The sequence below is a fragment of the Oculina patagonica genome, chromosome 2, assembly GCF_052425735.1.
Source record: "Oculina patagonica isolate OP01 chromosome 2, crgOcupat, whole genome shotgun sequence".
Classification (NCBI taxonomy): domain Eukaryota; kingdom Metazoa; phylum Cnidaria; class Anthozoa; order Scleractinia; family Oculinidae; genus Oculina; species Oculina patagonica.
The window spans coordinates 32949082-32969329 of NC_135759.1; the positions used below are offsets into that span (position 1 = coordinate 32949082).

At 36.1% G+C, this 20248-nt stretch overlaps 2 protein-coding genes across 4 annotated transcripts; both read left to right on the plus strand.

Moving 5' to 3' along the window:
- Window positions 1-1981: 1981 nt before the first annotated feature.
- Window positions 1982-13278, plus strand: LOC144644233 (uncharacterized). Of its 3 annotated transcripts, XM_078503678.1 has the most exons (11): window positions 1982-2325; window positions 3842-3967; window positions 4577-4966; window positions 5755-6051; window positions 6384-6488; window positions 7381-7482; window positions 8032-8145; window positions 8700-8776; window positions 9439-9520; window positions 10414-10455; window positions 13133-13278. In XM_078503678.1, exons 2-11 carry the CDS (start codon window positions 3904-3906, stop codon window positions 13162-13164), a joined length of 1305 nt encoding a protein of 434 aa, XP_078359804.1. In that variant the 5' UTR covers window positions 1982-2325; window positions 3842-3903; the 3' UTR covers window positions 13165-13278. The 3 variants fall into 3 exon arrangements, with proteins under 3 accessions (XP_078359804.1, XP_078359803.1, XP_078359805.1); XM_078503677.1 differs by lacking the exon at window positions 13133-13278 and having other exon boundaries at window positions 10414-12059; XM_078503679.1 differs by lacking the exon at window positions 13133-13278 and having other exon boundaries at window positions 8724-8776; window positions 10414-12059.
- A 3961-nt stretch (window positions 13279-17239) lies between these two features.
- On the plus strand, window positions 17240-19279 carry LOC144642004 (QRFP-like peptide receptor). The gene has a single exon (XM_078501010.1). It carries the CDS (start codon window positions 17584-17586, stop codon window positions 18703-18705), a length of 1122 nt encoding a protein of 373 aa, XP_078357136.1. The 5' UTR covers window positions 17240-17583; the 3' UTR covers window positions 18706-19279.
- Window positions 19280-20248: the final 969 nt, after the last annotated feature.

Here is a 20248-nt window from a genome sequence, read left to right on the forward strand (position 1 = left end):
CATTGTCTTTGGTTTGGTTTATCAGTAATAGTCTCAGAGAGACGTTTTGCGTTGTGAGTCAGCTTTTTGCCCTTCGTTATTATCCCCGTCGGGTTTAGCCCAAGATCTTCAAGATTTATTGCAAAAGTTGTACTCAGTAAATGGCGCCATAGTGTTCTAACCGGCTAACCGCAAGATCACGTAAATGGCCAACTTGTTAGAGGAAGGTCATTTGCATATGAATACAAATAAACCTAGTACTGAAGACCTAGCTCATCAGCACTCTATCCCCTGGAACTCAGTAGCTAGAGCATCCGACCGGTGTACGGAAGGGTATGGGTTCGACTCCCGTCGGCTGGGGGCTCAGAGTTGTTCTTTGTCCATCGCTCGTGACCACAGATCTTACGTCTTTTTCAATAATACTTATCATGTTTCTTAGTCCTAAAAGATGCTCGGCAACTTTAGGGCAACTGTTCATCTTCCGAGCAACTTGGTAGAAACTTTTTACAATTTCTAGACCAAAGAGATCGGAAGATTGTCCGAGTGTTGTTCGAAGGCCGTACGAACGTTTCCAAGTATTTTTCGAACTTTTCCGAAAATTAACGAAATTTACCGAAGGTTTTCGAGGAAGTTCAGGAGATGCTGGAAAATGCTTCAACTTTCGGATCATTTGGCATTAAAATCTCCTCAGCAAACATGGCGTCAAAGGTATCTTTACGATTGTTCTTAGTGAAAGAAATCCTTGTAATTCAACAATTTCTTTTTTCTTTTCAAGTGTTATTTAGATTTTTCTGTTGCATGTTAATGCTAAGAAATCTTACCTTCAAAGGGAAATTACCATATATTTGGAGAACTTCTTAATCAAAAGCAATGTTTTGAATTTTTTAGAGCAACTTTTTGAATTTTGGAGCAACTTTCAAGCAACTTTTTAAGAAATTTTAAGCATCTTTGGGACAGCCCTAATGTTACTTAGCAACGCCACTGACCAACACGCGTTGGCAGCGCTGGCTCAATGGAGCTTCAAATTCAAGCGATTCGTTTACCATGAGTTAGATTTTTATGCCCCAAGCAGGCTTCTTAGTTTGGAGTTAAGTTTTCTTGAGAAATATCAGTTTTGTCCATAAATTTCTTTTTCTAAAATAAAAGGGGACCATTAATTGAACACCTGAAATTTGTGATCTCCTCACAATGAGTAGCCTGCGTTTTTAGTTAATGAGCTAGTCTAATTTTAGTTTTTTGAAAACCATCATTGTCATTCTTTTTAGTTCCTTTTTTTGCGCAGACGGTCACACCCTTTTCTATGCAATCAGTAAGGAGTCATTTACTGCTTTTGGTGCCAAAAAACCTTAAATAGCCACACCTCAGAAATAAAATTGCAAAGTGTCAAATAAATTTCATAAAAAAAAATCAAACGGAAAGCCTTCAAGCATAACTTCACAGCGAGTTTTTAATTTGCTTTTGCAAATCGTTAATTAAACTTTTGGTCAATTTAATTTGCCTTGCATGGTTCAATAACTTCTTTTCTTTTCTGAGTTTTGAATTCTTTTTGAACAAATCATAGCGTATTGCCCCCTGAGATAACCTCCTGCAGCCCAAAGCCACACGTTGTGTGAAACAGAGCGTGAAATATTCTATCTTAGGATTTGGACACGGATGTGAACACGGCTTTCTTTTGGTCAGTAGATCACCTGCAAAGCTATGACTGGGCACTTCCCATAGTTAGCCGAGTAACACCGCCCACAATCACAGCCACGCACTTTTAACTCTTATAAACTTCAGAAGAAAGCGTTGAAGCCGGAATAGGATACCGTGTGCGAGGAATTCTTTAGAATACAATCGGTTGTTTTGAGTGTAGTTAATAGATCATCAAATGTAACGAGTTACAAGGCCTTTTCGTTGTTCGTTTGTTTATGTTTCGTGCCAACTAAGCGTGCAATTTAAGTGGAAAACACTATGCCAACCTGTTTGTCTGTCAGATTTTTTGCTACTACTGGTACACAGTTGATTAAGTATCTGCTTCGTTAAACTGGCGGGCTTGATTCGACAACTCAAACTGAATAATCAAAGTTTTGACGGAACGCTCAATCCAATTTTCCCGCCTTTGTCGCGACTTTTTGATGTTGCTCGGAATCGAGGTTCTGGACTCAACTAGAAGCTTCTAAATTTAGCCACAAAAATCAGCTGATTATAATGAAAAATTCATGAATCTTAAATAGCCTTCCTTCTCGATTTCAAGCAAAGGGTTGACGTAATATTGATTCTAAGAATTAAGGTTTTAACTTTCATCGCTTCTCAACTGCAAATTCCGCAACGATGAAGGACACGGACCTCCTGCCTTAATTTTAGGTGAGTCATTGTTTCCTTTTGTGACTTGTGTTGGACGATTGCTTTGATGTTTTAAACGATGTCTGATCTTAATCTTTCCGATTGCTGGTTTGTTTTGCCTCGTGTGGACTTGTCTATCTTATACCAGCACAATAAATCTAAACCAAACTTTGTTAAGGCACTTAAGTTTATAATGAGCGCGAGGCAAACATATGGCCTTAGGTTGAAACGTCATATTTCCTTCTGCCGTTGTTATCTTAAATGGACTTTAATGACGGGTTTCTTGTTTTTTTAGCAAAGGCACGGTAATGATTGCGAAACTTAACGCCGCCGTGAAACACAAAATACCCCGGATAGATTTTGCGTCGCGGACCGCTAGAGTTTCGATTATCTGCGCTGTGTTAACCCCTGCCATTTAGCATTGTCACATAGTCAGACGCGAATGGTTGACGACTTTGAGACAAGATTATCCACAGCAATTGCATGTTATTGTTATATAATCGATCGTTCGTTTAAGTAATCATCTAAAGTCATCCTTCACTTATCAATACCACGAGTATAAGCGTAAAAATCTGGAGATTTACCGGATGAATTAATGTCCCTACTTAAAACCTTTTGTATAAGAACTAAGCACGCGTTATTCTGATCGTAAAGGCTTTATGAGTTTTGACATAACTTTGTTTTATTAACCAATCAGGGGAGTTTTGTTTGGTCAAGTTTAATCTAGTGACATACATGTTAACGATGACAATATAACGATATCATTACTAGAGCTGTGCAGTACAAGTGTATGTATGTAAGTCGCGTTTCAAAGCAGCTTTGCAAACCGCAACTTGACATTAATAGAAATGGAAACAATTCAGTGCTTAACTGTTCATCCATTTTCTTAACTATGCATTTTCCAATTTGTTCTATTGAATTTAATACGATTAACATGCTGATAAAGAATCTAATTTTGAAAGCGCGCTTTGCATGTGTAATCAGTTACTCCAATAACGGGCTGAACCTGATCTTGACCAATATTTCCAATAGCACCAATTGCAGGGAAACAACGTGCTACATATAATGACACATTCGATCTCATCCATTCATACTGATACTGAGGGGTCGAAATTATATTAAGATAAAAAAATTACGAGGCAGAACATTAAATCGTTGTTAAAAGGTTCCTCTCTACCTCTGGTCAGTGATTTTACAATCTCGCATTCTCGCTTAGTCGATCACGGGCACCTTTCCATCTATCCACCCAGTTACTTAAGTTTGACTGCAGTCCCAACATAGCAACATAGCCTAGTCCAATAATGGCAGTCGGTTTTTTGTGTTGGCTGTCGAACTTGCCTTTTTTCTGTGGAGATAGAAAATGAAAACATTGAAGTGAAAAGACTTAAAAACCGTAATTACATAGAAAAGATACGCAAATATAAGCGCTGCATTCAATTTCTCCTCAGCAAACCTTTTGACCTCAGCAGGTGTCCTAGCTTGCATTAGTTTGACTTATTTCAGTTTTATATTTATTTCTGGTATCCTTGCGTGTCAGGTATTTCAGAAGATTAAAAGCTAAAGGACAAAGTTAGGATCCGTGAGATTCGTGGATTCAAGATGATGCGTTTCATTCAGTTTCTGTTGTGTCTGATGTCACTCAAATCAACGACCAGAGCTCAAGGTGTGCATATTTATAACGTCTTTGCTAAGAAATGCTATTAAATGCGAGAGTCATCAACATCTAATCGTCTAATTTCTCTTTACGGTATCAACAGACAGTCGAACCTCTACTTACTGACACTTCTATAATACGGACACCTCCCTATTGCGGACAGTCTACTTGGTCCAAAAGAGACCAAAATTCATATTAATTCTACCTCTATAATACGGACACCTCCACAAAACGGGCACTCTTCCCTATCCCTTTTGGTGTCCTTATTAAAGAGGTTTGACTGTACAGTCGAACTTAATACGAATACACCCCCATTACGGACGGTTTACTTGGTCCAAAAAAGACTAAAAATTCTTACAATCTCTACCAACGTAATACGGGCACCACAATAATACGGGCTCTCTTCTCTGCCCTTTGGTTTTTGTATTTAAGTGATTCTACTAAATACTTAAAATGTTAAGTCATGAGTTTTACCTAGCAGGTAGTTAGCTCGAGAACGTAACCGCGTCGTCCAAGTTAATTGCACACCTCCTAAATTTCGTTCTTGTATATATTTTGTTCTCTCCAAATGTCAGTAAAAAGACGATCTTAACCGTAGTTTTATTCCAAACATTTCAGTATTCCAAATGTTTCTCATGGACCAGAAAGGGGAAAACGCTCAAGTCCTGGACACCGTCAAGTTACCCACATGCACTCATTTGGACATAAAACATGACGTCACGTTGCGCGGCGGAATCAAATCCGGGAATTTCACCAAGCTCGGTTACCTGAGAGACATGCAGACATGCGTGGATGCTTGTTGTCAGGATCAAAAGTGTGACGTGGCTTTTATGCCAGGTCACGTGTGTTATTCAGTAAGCTGTTTTAGTGAGAAACTTTGCGAAAGTATTCCAGCTGTGCCTTCCACTGCAGCCAATAAGAGTGTGAGGATTTCTCACGTAGTTCGTGGCGGAGGGAAAGGAGATGACTTGGAGCAGTTTAAGAAAACACAAGGGATGGCAAAATACAGTAAGTTAAATTTTTATATATATACTTCATTGCAATCTAAAGTTCTACGTTGAAAAAAGTTTTCACTTAACTGATACACCCAAGATGTTGAGTCACTACTAGTAAATTGTATATCGGTAATTCAGGAATACGTTATTTAGTGTACAAAGTAAAAGAAGGTAAGATGTATTTTTATTTAAAAAAAAATGATGGCATCTTTGGGGACTGATTGACTTAAACACTCTGTACATTTTTCATACTTTGGGCTAGATATTTGTTCAGTAGGATCTTTTTCACTAAAAATGGAAAACATAGATACTCTACTAAGAAGACCTCTAATAATATAAAGTAAAGCAATACGGAAAACATTTTCGTAAAGGTCAGGACACACTATGCGACAAGTCGCAGCGACAGGTCGCTGCGACGAGTCGCTCCGTGTTTACGGCTTACAAACAAGTCGCTGCGACAAGGTGTTTGTTTGGTGTACAAACAAAGAATTCATGGTTAATTCATATTTTGTCGCAGCGACTTGTCACAGCGATTTGTCGCAGACGTGTACACACGATGCGACAACGCTGCTATCGCTTATTTTGTCGCTGCGATGTGTCGCACAAATTCAAACCAGTTTGAATTCTGTCGCAGCGACACAGTTTGTCGCATGTCACACGAGGCGACGTGTTGCAGCGACGTGTCGCCTAGTGTGTCCCGACCTTAAAACACTATTACTCGCACCAAGTAAAGAGGAATTTTTTCCCGATTGTTGAAAACATCTGCATATAATGAAAGCTAACTTTATTATTTTCTTACAGCTCAGAAAAATTCAGATCAATGCACACCAAGTCGAATTATGACCAATCACACTCTAAGGGGAGGCAAGACAGCTGGGCAAATTAAAGACCTTGGAATGGTGGAAAGTGTAGAGGACTGCATCGAAAAATGTTGCGGGGAAAAAACATGCGAAGTCGCTTTCCTGGTAGATGGCAAGTGTCATTCGATCGAGTGTTATGGAGACGAGCTTTGTCAGACTTTTCCTGTGGAAGATGAAACGTTCTCTCCGACGGTTGTTTATATGAACAAGAGAAACGGCAAAAGAATGAAGGATAAAAGTAAGGCTGCTAAAACGGTTTCTCATTAACTTCGCAAATTATCTCGGGGATCAATCACATGCTGAGGGGACTGAATGGGTAAAGTGGGAATTGGATTTGGGCAAATTTTCACTGGGAAAATGAGATTTGGGTCACTGGGACTGGGATAAACAATAGTACTGGGACTGTAATTTGTAATATCGGAAAGACAATAGGCTGGGGAATGGGACTTGGGCAATATTTGGTCTGGAAAATTGATTTTTCATACCCCCACTTCAGTATCCTCCGTGCTAGCTGGCCTTACATCCGCCCTATTAATGGAATGATTTTTTCTTTGCTGTCTTACTGTATAGGCACGTGCAGTTCCCCATGTGTGTCGGGAGTTTGTACAGCTAAAAACAAGTGTGCGTGTGATAGAGGATTTGAAGGACCGCACTGCAACGATACTGCAACTGCAGGTAGGTTGAGGAGGGAGGTGTGGTGTTTTGAAAGCTAGAGCTTTGTCCCCTCCCTTCTATATATTAAAGTGGACTTATTAAAGTACCCACTATTTTGAACAAAGAAATTGTATTTGTACATAATCTTCGCTTTCACTTAAGCTATACAATATTTTCCTTAATTATGTCGATGTAGGCTTGGTCAGTATTGAAATGCCAAACTCTATACATGCATGAAATCTCCTGTTTCCAGTCAAGGAAAAAGAATAAGACATTGGGTTGAATAAAACCACAACCAAATGTATTGAGTTAAAAATTGTATGTTTTGCCTCCACTACACATCGGGACACACATCTCAGTTATAAATTGGGTGCGTTGGCCAGCCGAGCCACCGTCCCGTTTATTCAACCTCAACGGATAATACAAGAAATTACAAACTATGAATAACGCTAGAAAACTTAATGCACAAGAGCCGGACACGAAAACCCCTAAAAACCAGCAAGTGGAGAAAACGGGGAACGTGTGCCCCCGACCAAGGCAGTGGCGCAACCCTTGGGGTTTTAGGGTATTCTATCTAACATACTGTAAACAAATACTTTTCGAAATATATGATCTTACAGTGATACAATTATAATAGGAGAACTATTTTTTTTTTTACACAAAACGAAGCGTAAGCCTGCATCCACGGATGACAAAGGAAATAAAAATAAAACCAAACATTGACCAAAACGTGGCGAAGGCTGACCGTAGATTGTCTCACCTTCCTAACGGCCAGCTATTACAAACTCAAATCCCACTATACATTGCACACCGCAAACCCGCGCCCAACCCTCTAGTTCGTGCTGGCAAAACAGTAATTTATGCTAATCTAAGACTATCACAAATTACATTTTACTTTTAAACGATATTCCAGGTTTCTGTGGATTGTCTGGCTGTGGAGTGTTTGGAGAATGCTCGTTCAACGACACATGTGTTTGTGAGCCAGGATACTTTGGCCACCTCTGCAATAGCACGTGTAAGTAGACAATGGTTTCCAAGGAAATGTTCTCGTATGCCCAAAGGGCTAGAAAAAGTCTCGAAGTGGACCAATAATCGACAAAGCTGTAGAATATTATTCTTTTAGGAAGCTGTTTTGATCCCAGCTGCGGAGAAGAAGACAGTGCTATCTTGCTTTGATTTGAATTCGCTTGGTGGAGTGACATTTCATTGTGCCTGAAAGTCGTTACAGACGAGAGGTCATGTATCCGCAAATGTTGCAGCGTACAAAAAATGTGCTATAACACGAGGGGAAATGGCAGGCACAACAGAAAATCCATCGGGGACTTGCCGAGGGGACAAATTTTGCAAGGATGCGATTTCCTCTTGTTTGAATGGTGCATGTTTTTTTCACTGCAATTTGTCCATGCAAGGTGACCCTTCCGGAGAATCGACCTTCATAATCGGCGTAAAAAACATTGTTGAAAATATTGGTTTCGAAACGAAGCTAGTACATATACGTTCTCATGCATTACCTCTATGGTACTTCGAGTGCACTTTGGTAATATATTCTAATTTTCCCTTCCAGTAACCTGTAACCCGCAATGTGAAAATGGAAGATGCATCGACAATTCCACTAATTCAACAAAATGCTACTGTGAGATAGGATGGGAAGGACAGTTTTGTAACAAAACAAATGGAGGTGAGGAAACACATAATGCACTATGAATGGTCCTAAATTGCACGAACCTGGAACCAACTTCAGACAAAAGTAGATTTAGCCACTATTTCCGCTTCTACTGCACTTACAAAAACTAGCGCTTTGTCGAATTAAAAGAAAATTAGTCCTCTTAAACATTGTAAAGGATAGGAAGAGCGAATTGAATCTTATACTGGCTTTCTGACATTTTTTATCAATATCTTGGTATTTTGATTGTTTGTCTTTTTTGGTATTTTTGCACCAGTGTTGAATATTTGCTGAATACATAACGGCCTAAAATTATGTTATCTACTTTTTAAAGCCGACTTTCTCAAAAATTCTGTCATGAAATGAATAGAGAGGTCGTAAGCAATCCATTACATTGATATAAGTAAGGTCATAAGCGTTAGTGTTATAAGCAAGTTCTTGTTTAGTCGGCTATTTTCTATTTACTAAATAAGGCTTTGACAGATGTGCTTTGTTCATTAGTTAAGTCATAAATGAAATGAACACAACAGTAACATGGTAGTGTGATACATTTTCGTTATCATTCTTAGATCGGAAAATTTATTCACCTTCAGGAGGGGAAGTGTTATTCACAAAAATGGACCAAGAGGCAGAGATGGATATCAAGGTAATGGAGAACATTCAAATATCCCTTTCTTTTCTTTCCGCCAATACAAAAACTTGACACATCCTTTCTTTTATTCCCAAAAAATAAAATTTACTCATCAAATGTGAAGTAAAGACATTAAATCTTACTAAATTTGATTAACTCTGCCACAAAAAATTTGATTAACTCTGTCACAAAGCAGGACCTCTTTGCAAATGGTGTTATTCTTCTATAAAACCTACTGAATCTTTTACAACTGCCTTCTCGGGGTGGGGAGCTTTCATGTTAAATGCTCGTCTGTCGTGGTGGAAGCTTTATTTGACCTCTAAATACCATTCTAAAATAGACACACAAATGTACGAACCAAAGCGGCTTTAAGGACAACATTTTAACATTCAATATTAGTGCACTGCAAAATAAATAAAAAAAACTAGACACTGAGCTTGCAATATAAATTACAAGTATTCGGGTTTTTTAATTTTAGTGATTAGAAAATATTTGTTTTAAAACACATTCAACATGACTGTCAATAAAACAAACCACACGCCACGCGACCTTTCTAGAATTAGTTGACACTACAGCTGCCCCCGCTGTTACTCAATTTTCGTTAAAGTTATAATTGGTAGACTTTCTCTTCTAAAGTAGAGGTAAATTAACTATAAATTATGTCCTATTTACACTAGATTCATCAAATACCCTCCAAATCAGCTGAGTCCATCTCGGCCCTGGCTGTGGCGATCGGCTGTGGAGTGGCGGCAGCCATTGTTGGAAGAGGGTCTGAATGGGGGGTTCCACATGTCGGTAGTCGGTTAAAAATTCCTTACTTTGTCGGTTGTCGGTTAAAATTTTCGACCTTTGTCGGTTGTCGGTAAATCTCAGTTAATAATTAAAAGTGCCAGTTAATTATTAATATTTGTTAGTTAATTTACGCAGTTTTAAGACTTTAAACTCTAGACGAGATGTAAAATTTGTAATAAAACACTTAAACCTCGTTAACTCTGTTTTTTTTTTTAAGAATGTGTTCGTCTAGTACCGATAATATTACCAAAGCTTTTATTCTAGATGTGAATTTGTTTCCTGTCGATTACAGGGCATCGAAGTTTTTAAGAGAGGTAAATCAGACAAAGAGTGAAACACCTACTCTAGCCCTTGGGTTACGTAATTTTGCTATTTTCGGAAGTTTGTTCTCCAAGAAGTCCACAAGCACTTATTACGCTTATTAATTAGCGGCTTTCGTGCCTTTACCGTGGGTTTCTTTTTTTTGCCAAAATTTCGTTGCCATACGTATCATTCTGCAGCGTTTAATGGATCTTCAATGATTTTACACTTAAAATAAATCAAACTTAAACTTGGTGGGCTTCAATGAAAAACAACATCCGATATCAAAAAACAATTTCTGTGAAATTTAGTTACATACTTCAGCTGCACTTCTTTGTCACAATATCATCTTTTGAAGAAATCTACAAATCGTCTCGAACACACATAAAGACAACTATCATTATCTTTTACCGTCACATGTCGTCCGTATAACGTCGGACTATGTCGGTTATCGGTTAGAATTAATTTGTCGCTAATCGGTAATTTTTTCCTCGTTTTGTCGGTAGTCGGTGATATTTTTCGCCCTTTGTCGCTAGTCGGTTAACCCCATTCAGACCCTCTTGGAACAGCCACCGTGGCGTTTATCGCGCGAAAAATTTTGGGTAAAAAATCTACCAATTATGAGCTACTAAGAACACCTATAAGACACAAGACATAACGAATACTTAGACTTCTTTAAGTGCCGCTTATTTATTTCGAGATAAGAGTCAATATCTCTGGTATTCACAGTAGGCTCGGGCAGATACCATTAATTAAAAAGGCTAACAATATACTAAACCGCTAATATTAAATAGCTAGCTAGGTTAGCAATCTATTCTGTATATCATGCTATGATTGCTTTCCTTGAGGAATTGTGTATTATTTAAAAACGTATATATTTTTATTCATTTTAAACACTAGAGAATTCGAACACTCCAACTGATTGTATTTCCTTTTTGTTGGAAAATGATTAAAAGATAAATCAGTTCTTGACGATAAAATTTATATTAATTATCTTTGTCAACTACCTTCGTACAGTACGTTTTCCACGGTTGGTATCAGGTAGTTTTCTTCCATTCAGGCTTAATATACGATAACTTTTGTAAAAAAAGAGGATAAACAACAGAAAATATTAAATTGTACATCGCGCAACTAATTTGAGATAACTTTCTATTCCCGAGTAGCCTTTCCGATCCGAAACTAAATAAACCAAATAAAATCGAGCTTCCGTTTGTCAGTTAAATAAAAATTTCAAATAAATAAATCGCATCTCAAAAGAGGATAAAACTAGTACGTTTGCCTGAGTTGGTGGTGTGAAGCTGGAGAACGACCATAGTTATATAAACTCACGGGACTTTTATCCATGAAAGCCTTTTTTTAGGTTTCAAATTGCTTCGACTCGCTTACTGTCCAATTAAACATGCCAAACGTGGTAAAGATAACTTGAACAGAAGAAAAGGCTGGCTTAAAAAATAGTTTCACTGTTGTGATCACTTCAGACAAGTGTACTGACATAAATAGAGAAATATGCGAACATTAAAGAACTTGTCTGAACATTATAAGGCAAGATTTGAAGCAATGCTTTCCTGTGATTTTATATGACTTATTTGAAGATAAACAAGTGTAACTGACGCCGATTTACATCTGTTGAAGTTATTAGAAATCCTTAGTTCTCGATTACCTATAAAATCACACTATTTTCTGCTCTCGTTAGCATACTGGTTGTCATGGAAACGTCTAAAATAAACTTATGTGGTCCCTGATAAAGGTAACAACAACATTTATAAGTTATTTTCAGCAATGTTTAAAAAAGGAAAGTAGAAAAATGTTTTAACTTCGCATTAAAGGATATCATTTGTCATGTTATGTGCGCAAATGAATAGATTATTGACCTGCGGAAAAAAATCATTTAACGATATATCACTTTTTAGGATGCAAAATGATGCAGTTACACTGGCTTATCTTGCTTTATTTCATTTTGCCTTTGGCAAAATAACTATTAAATTATATATACTGAATTAACTATTGAAAACTAACTATGAGGAAACTATTTGCATCTTATTTTGGCAGATGTGTAGATATGTAATTAGATACAGCATGCACGTTTTGTGCAAAACCTAAGAAAAGTAGAGCACAACTTCACCTAAACGGTGTATATGTAAATATGGATGAATTAATGTTAGCTGTGTAAAATATTTGTTAAATAAAGATTAAAAACAACATAAAACGGTCTTGTCTTGGATTAGGAACTTATTGATGACGTGACGTTTCCATGACAACCGAATCCCTCCTGTAACATAACAAAAGAGCAAAGGAAATCAGTTTGAATAGCTGACCTTCAACGAACCAATGAATGATTAATTTAAAATGTTTAAAAAAAGACTGAAAAATTGGAGCATCAAGTAATACGGCCAGTGGGCATTCCTCTTCAAAAGTTAAAAACAGCACGTGACAAATTTTATTGGAAGTACATACAGAGAATCACTCAAAATTATAGTCTCTTAAATTATTTCTGAACATGCATTTAGAAGTCTCTTTCTGGCATGACCACGAGGACTCCTGCAAATGTCCTTCCCCCCAGCCCCCTTCCTCCTATTCATGTTGTGGAACTACAAATACATTGTGTGTTTCTGAAAACGAAAAGGGAAGATTTAAATTAGTACAAAATCAAATTATGGCCGCGTACTTAGTTTACAATTGGGAAGTGGAACGTTTTTTAACTTTACCAACCGCAGAAAACGAGTTAATCATTTGAAATTTGGTGTGCTTTGTGGCGATACTTCCTTTATTTCTAGAAATATCAATTATAGTGGTAATGAGTGACAAAATCTTCAATAAGATGATAATTTATGAGTTAAAAAAATATATAGAGAAGATTACGTGGAGCAGATTGCTCGATAGCACGCTCTGTCATCCAGCAACGTTTTCTAGTACTATACAAACTTTGTTTACTGTTGGACACAAAATTGCAGGTTTTGAGGCTTCCGAAGACCTTTCGAGTCAATGTTTACAAAACAGTGTGCATAATTCAAAGCTGTGAATCTAATTATGATAATTCGCTTTGTACGAGCGCACGGGAAACAAAGCTAAGAACAATAACGTGCAATTACTTGCGCGACCTTAATTTTTTGAAAAACGAGGGAGGAACGACGTCATTTGCACGACACCTTAAGCTTATGCTGTTTCTTATATATACTGTCGTGGCGCTTTTGTGTTAAATATGCAATCTTTGCACGCCAATCTTTCCAGTTTAGACATTTTTATATGTTCCTAATAATTTGTGTGATTTTGATTACGTAGAACATCCCGATGGATGGAGATCAATACGATAACGAGGAAGAATCTCGTCTGGCACAAGATGGAAAACTCCTTGTTCGTGTTAGCAGGAAACCTGAAATCAGCGCTCACTTGCAAGTCCAGTTGTACAAATCAACATTGAAAAGAAAACCAAGCAATACAGGAATATTATTATATCCTCTCTTGATTAATTACAACGAAAATAAATTTGCTTATGCGAAAAACAACAAAACAGAACTTTCTAAAAATGAGAGAATTTATCTAAGGTACAAAGATAATTTTTATTTACACATTGTAAGCTCATCTCTTTAGAATTAAGTTACTGGGAAAAAATGATCAGTAGTTATATCAAGGTAGATAACTTATTATGAGTCCGCCTTACTAACAATTTTTAGCATGTTAGTACATACAACATGGTGACCATACCAAAAAATAATCAAACTTTCGTGTGAATATCGCAATTTTTTCCTACCTTATCAATATTAAATTTTATTACACTGAAAGAAGACAAAGTTTTTGTTAAAAAAAAACACGCCAATCCAGCAGTCGCAAACTGTAATTATGACAAAGATTAATGTTGATATACTTATAATATGCCAAAAATAAACAAAGAAACAGAATAACAAAACAAAAACAAATTTGCAGAATAAGAATAATACGAAATATGATGCATTATCATGTATTGACCAAGAAGGCTTTACTTAAGCTTATGTTAGTAAACAGTAATCTATTGTAAACCTTTTAAAAAAAACATTTATTTATTTGTTTTTTGTAAATAAATAAATAAATAAGAATAAATAAATAAATAAAATAAGAAACAAAAATAACAAGATCAATCAAGAAATAGTACTCTAATATTAATTATCTGAGGATGCGTTTCTATACTATTATAATAATAGAGAAAATCTGAATTTTCAAAAAAAAATCATTAAAATCTCTTAAAGTGTCTTTAAAAACTACAGATATGATAAATAGAACAGTTTCTAAGAAGATTTCCGCTGAACTTTTAAAACATTTGCCAATATTTTCAAGATGTGTTGTCCGTGACATAGCTCCTTTAATACAGTTAAGAAACACTTAACGAAACTTGAGCTCTCAAGCTGACCCCGCGAGTGAAAATGAATTTGAAAATGTCCATATTTTTAAAGCGGACTTTTGACGTCAGTTTAAAATAACTCGCTCTTTAAGCATTTTTAGGAAGGTTTGACATTAGCTTTCTCGAGAATGCTTTAGAATTTAATCGCGGGGTCACTAAGAGAAATGAATTACAGTGAGATGTTACCGTGCTATGAGAAGATTTTTGGTAATTAATTTTTTGCACTTATTACTCATAATTTCAGCGGAATCCTCTTAATAACTATCTTATGTTTTAATTTATTGTTTTGTAGTTTTCTTTCTTTGACCTCAGTGAAAGGCGGTCCCTCTCTTTCAAGCAAGTACTTAACGGAATAAATGCGAGTGAGGTTAGTTTAATTTGACGAAAACATGCTACCACTTTTAATTATCGTACCTCTTTTTCCCTCCTCCTCTTTTGTTTGAAGATAACCTCCATCTTCCTCTATGTAAACTCATTATTTGTGCATTCGTGTACACAATTAATATAAAAATATGGAAAGGATTATGAACTTGAGGGAGTAGAGCATGCAAAATCAGAACTGGCTTTTTTAGAAAAGTATTTCTGTCACAATTCCTAGCCTTTCATTCAGGCGTTATAAAAACCATAGAAAAATTCGATGTCCACCTATTTCGTCACATAGAAAACCAAAAGACAACGGTGTTAGATTCACAAAGAGCTTGAGCTGTTAAAAGTCCCCGTGGGGAGAAATCTTATTATTACTACTAAAAAACAGCTTGCTGGCTGAGCTTATTTATATTATTACTTTTTTGGAGTATTTTTATCATACTATACTTGTTGTAAATTCGATTCATTTTAACGTTGGTATTTATTTGCGAATATACAACTGTCCTTTTAATAACGTAGATAAAAACTGAATTTTTATTGTAAATAATTAATGTAATGAAAAAAAGAGAACAAGACTTGTGGCAAAGGGAATAATGTTTTGCTTTAAATTTAAATTATTTTACTCATTTGATGATCTTGTTTTCAGTTAGCATATCGAACGAGTTGATAAGTCCTGATGATTTTCTTTTACATCGAGTCGATGTTTATGTAGTTGTCACCTTTATTAAAAGCGCCTGCGAAAAAATAATATTTAGAGCTGCTAACGGTATTGCCTTTGGACAAACAATCAATTAAAGGGACTGTGTCACGGCTAAGTTAATTTTATGTTATTAAATTTTGCCAAATATTCGCTATGAAACTAAATATTTGTAAAGAAATTAATTTTATGATTCTAAATGACAAAACCAAGCTTCATTGCAGCCAAATGTGTCTCCCGGGCGTTATACTTTAAAGTTACAAGCAGGCAAGATTAATTTTGAAAAGTGTTTCGCCGGACCATACTTCAGAAAAACCCATATCGCAATCCGTTTCAGTCTTCGACACTTTGTCTATCCGTACAGTTTTTGCATTTGGTGTGTTAATTAAATATTCCTTCACTGTTTTAAGAGGTTATTTTATACATTTAAACGAATTTAATGGTCATTTCGTGTGCCTAAGTTTGGCTAAAATCCGTGGCCGGTCCCCTTAATACGAGCGAAAACTTGCACAGCTCCATGGGATTTTAAAAGAAACTTGTACACATACCCTCGTGAATGTTTTGTAAATAAAATTACAATACAAAACAACAATACCGTAAGGTACAATCTCTGGTTTGAATATAGATAACTCGATCATCCTTACTCTAAAAAAGTCCTGTTTCCTCATTAATTCACGGGATTTCTTTGGTATCTTCAATATAGCAATCGTTTATTTATTTCGTTTGGACCGTATCTTCCAGAATGAAGAATCCCCTATGTCCCCTTTAACGTTTCTCTTGCGTAGTGCTTGTAAATAAAGCTCAGATATCCATCATGCCCGCCATCATGCTTCACTATAACCTTTTCCGCAGCGAATATGTCTCTGGTAAGAGGGATTCTTTATTAAAATCAAGTGAACGTAAAAATCCAAGATAACCTAAGCAAATACATTTTTCCTGAAAATGTAAATTATGTTAACTGTGATGCTTTCAAACTTGGCAAATTGTATTTCAACAAGCCGACAAAGCAAGCTACTTGTCATCTGTTACTTTCAAGCTATTTTGTGCTGTATTTAATAAACCTTTCACTCTGGGTAAAATGATTTTATTTGAGATATAAATAGTGTTTAGCTAAATCCCTTTTCATAATCATTTTTTTGTGATTTCCATAAAGAGAAATTACTTTCCCAATATTTGGGTTTAATTGACTCTCGTCAAATTTTAAATATAGCAAATAATTTTCTGTCTCACAAACAGGAATACAGTTGCCATAATATTTTGAAGCTTATCTAAGTTTACGAATTCAATTTCCTTGATACATTCAACATAAACTAAACTAACAAAGAAACCTTCACTCTTGTTTGGCCAACTAAAAATTCAAATGCACATTTTAAACATAAACCTAATTTTTCTGCTTTTTCGTATAAAAAGAACGATTTGAGACATCGTGTATTTAACTGAAACTGGCATCAGTTTCTAGGTAAACTGTACTGGTACACTGATGTTTAAACATTAAAACTGGTACAGTTGGGAAACCTAATGGAAAAAGTAATTTGGACCATATTTTGGCAAATTTTGGCATGTTTGAAGGTTTATCCCAAGGTAAAAACAAAAACAAAAGAGAAAAATAAGGCATTCAAAAGAACTTCAAACAAGCTACTTTAGGTGTTTCTTGCTGTGTCATTTTTTTTTTTTGAACTGTGCCAGGTTTAACATGATGCGACGTGTTCTGAAAGATTCATATGTCAGTAGCATACAAAAAGATAAACATGTATTTTTATGATAACGAAATTGCTTAAATGTAAGCCGCAGGTGTATATTTAAAGATAAAGGACTAAAGAGCAATACAAATGTGGGCTTTTTGATAAATATGTCAGTGGTAATTTGAATGTTTCCTGTTTTATTAACAGAAAAGGCCAATTGAGATTGAATGTTGTATTTCGCACTTCTTTCTAGATTTCATTAAGGACTGTCTGATTCATTTGGCGAGGGATTTTGAAGCTTTTTTCACGATAACTAATTAATATCCTACGGATTATTTGTTACTGAAGGGTAATCGAATGCAAATTCTGCTAACTGTTTTTATTTATTTCGTATTTAGGCGCAGGTCAAGAGCATTATAGTGGGCGTCTTGTGGTGGACATTACAAAGCTTCTCGCATGGGCGTTGAAAACTGATGTATTTTTTTCACGGCACGAGATGTAATTCCCCTTTCAATTAACCAACTCATGCAACTTACTTTTCCCTAAAAAAGTAGACGAAGATTATCCGCTTCACACCTCTTAACTTGTCTGGACAAGAAACACTGCTGCAGAAATGGATCTGACAAACACATCTACAAGGAATTCCTCTCTTGAGAACTCGACCACTGATCAGATTGTTTGTCCGGCTATTGGCGATGAAACGACATCAAAAGCCATCCAAACAACTGCATACTGTGTCGTTCTTCTCCTCTCCTTGGTGGGGAATACTCTGATAATACTAGTCGTATACCAAAACCCTCGCATGTGGACGGCGTCCAACTACCTTATCGTCAACATGGCTGCATCGGACCTCCTTCTTCCCTTCTTTGCAGTTCCGAGAATGATCGTGGAAGTCCTGGTCGGTAGAGAGCGATGGTTGATCGGAGGTACAGCCGGTTTGACCCTATGTAAACTTGCCTATTTCTTCCAAGACGTCTCCACTGCAGTCTCTGTTCAGAGCCTTCTTGCCATAACAGCTGAGAGGTTTTACGTGGTGATGTTCCCATTTAAAGCAACTGCGATGAAGTCCAAGATCAAGTATGTTATTCCCTTGACCTGGCTCATGGCGGTCGGTCTTCATGCTCCGTATCTTCAAGTCTTCAAGCTGTGTTTGGTCCATGGAAAACTATATTGTTGCCAGAGGTGGTCTGTGTCCCTTCAAAGCAAAATTATATATTTCTTTTTAATTATCAGTTTAGTGTTTGGCGTGCCGTTAATTACAATTGTGATTTTGTATGCATTTATTGTTTACAAATTGTTTCGCCAAAAGCTTCCACCCGGTGCCCGCAATTCCATCACTCAGAATCAGCGAGATCAACGGGAGAGACAAAACCGGAACATCCTTAAAATGGCGGTGACGATCGTTGTGATTTTCTTCCTATGTTTTTCGCCACTAGTAATCCTAGCCCTGCTTTTAACTACCGGCAGCGTTAGCATAGACAAGTGTAAAGCCGAGATATTTCGCATGGTTGCAAAGTTTTTCGGTCAGTCAAATTGCGCCTTGAATGTTTTTGTTTATTACGCGTTTAATTCACAATTTAGAAGGGGATTTATTTCTAATTTGAAAAGAATGTTTTTCTGTGGTGGAAGAAATAATAATCGCATAAATATAAGCGTGAGATATTCCACTTCAAGCCAAAGAATTTCTCTCTTGTCAGAAAAACGGAATAAACGTGGTTGTACTGCAAAGGAATAGATATCCATAAAAGATTAAAAAGAAAACTTTGTTTTTGAAAAGTTATTTAGTTATTTAAGTAATTCATAAGGTTTTTTGTCAGCTTGGCCTATGTAGGTGGGCCTGAGCAATACAGCAATCACCACTTTAATCTTATTAGATTAGTCTCAGTCGAAAAGGCAGTTATAGCAATAAAATACTAATGCGTTGAAAAAGTAGTGTTGTAGAAGATTCTAGTCTGTTTTTCATCGTATGTTGTTTCCCGAGTTAAATCATTAGGAGAGCACTAAATTTTCCCCCGCGTTTTTTGATATGTTTTTGGGCATAATTAAGTAGCTAAAACATTTTCTTTTTAGGCAGTTATCACTGAATCCACAAGGATATACCACAGTGATCAACATGATGATATTCAATATTAACTCCGTCTGTGGTGAGATAATTTATCGATAAGAAAATAGTGAAATTATTTTGTTGTATTTATGTTGTACTATAAATGAAAAACCCTGCTAAAGTAGTTTATACTTCAGTCGATTTTTTCAAAGCCAGCACTGTCAAGTCGATATTGTACATAAAATAACAGTGGGAGCACGAAAACCGTGAACACTTTTATTATACTTGGAAACAAGAAAGTAGAGAATATAGTCGGTAAATTATTCACAAAAAAACAACCAATTTCCCATCTCTGGCCCATGGCATTTGTATATATTTTGTGCAGTTTAAGCTATCATTCGATGGTTTTCTGAAAAAAAAAAAATACATATCCAAGTGTTCACGGTTTTCTGATTCACACGGTAAATTGTAATATGAATTATATATACTGCAGAAATAACGTCAATAAGAGTTTTCATTTTAGTTTAATGTCAGTGTTATATACATGTATTATATTAAAGGGACTATGTTATAGGGATTACGCAGATTTTTGGTCTAAACTGTTCTGAAATTAGTGGTAGGCAACTTAACCCTAAATAAACATTATCTTTGAACTTCTAAAGAAATATAAAACCTCAATTTGCGGATATAAATCAAGCTACGACTATATATAAATATCGATATTTCGAAGACGCGCGAAAACAACTTGAAAATGTTTGCCAGACTTTTTTAAATTGCAATCAGTTTCCATCCGAGCCTTCCTCAGCCAAAAATGCTCGTTAACAGTTTTAATGCTCTAATATAGCAATTTTCAATGAAAATAGACTATTATTTCTAGGTTTCCTGCAACACAAATATAATTTTTACGGTTCAAAAATCTGGTAAAATCTGTGACATAGTCCTTTTAAAGCCTTTGCTTAGCGATTAACAGATACAAATTGCATATCCTTGACCAAAATGAATGTCTCGTCAGTTTTTGCTAGCATTGATAACTTGTGAAGGATAAAGCTAAATGAGAAAACGTATAGAAAAAATAATAAGAAGAAAAAGAAAAGGAAAGAAATTCGATAATTATCAATGGCGTCGGGCTTAACTTTCTAGGAACTTTGATAATTTAACCATGGACTGATAAACAAAGATAGTATCACGCACAACTTTGTAAAGATTGTTAGTACAAAAAAAATGTAATGTAGCA

Bases quoted from the DNA above. Each gene is read 5' to 3' on its own strand.
- LOC144642004 (XM_078501010.1), top strand. From the start codon at position 17,584: ATGGATCTGACAAACACATCTACAAGGAATTCCTCTCTTGAGAACTCG.
- LOC144644233 (XM_078503677.1), top strand. From the start codon at position 3,904: ATGATGCGTTTCATTCAGTTTCTGTTGTGTCTGATGTCACTCAAATCA. The intron at 7,483-8,031 runs GTAAGTAGACAA...TTTCCCTTCCAG, and splicing joins CCACCTCTGCAATAGCACGT to TAACCTGTAACCCGCAATGT. The intron at 9,521-10,413 runs TTGGAAGAGGGT...ATTCAGACCCTC, and splicing joins TGGAGTGGCGGCAGCCATTG to TTGGAACAGCCACCGTGGCG.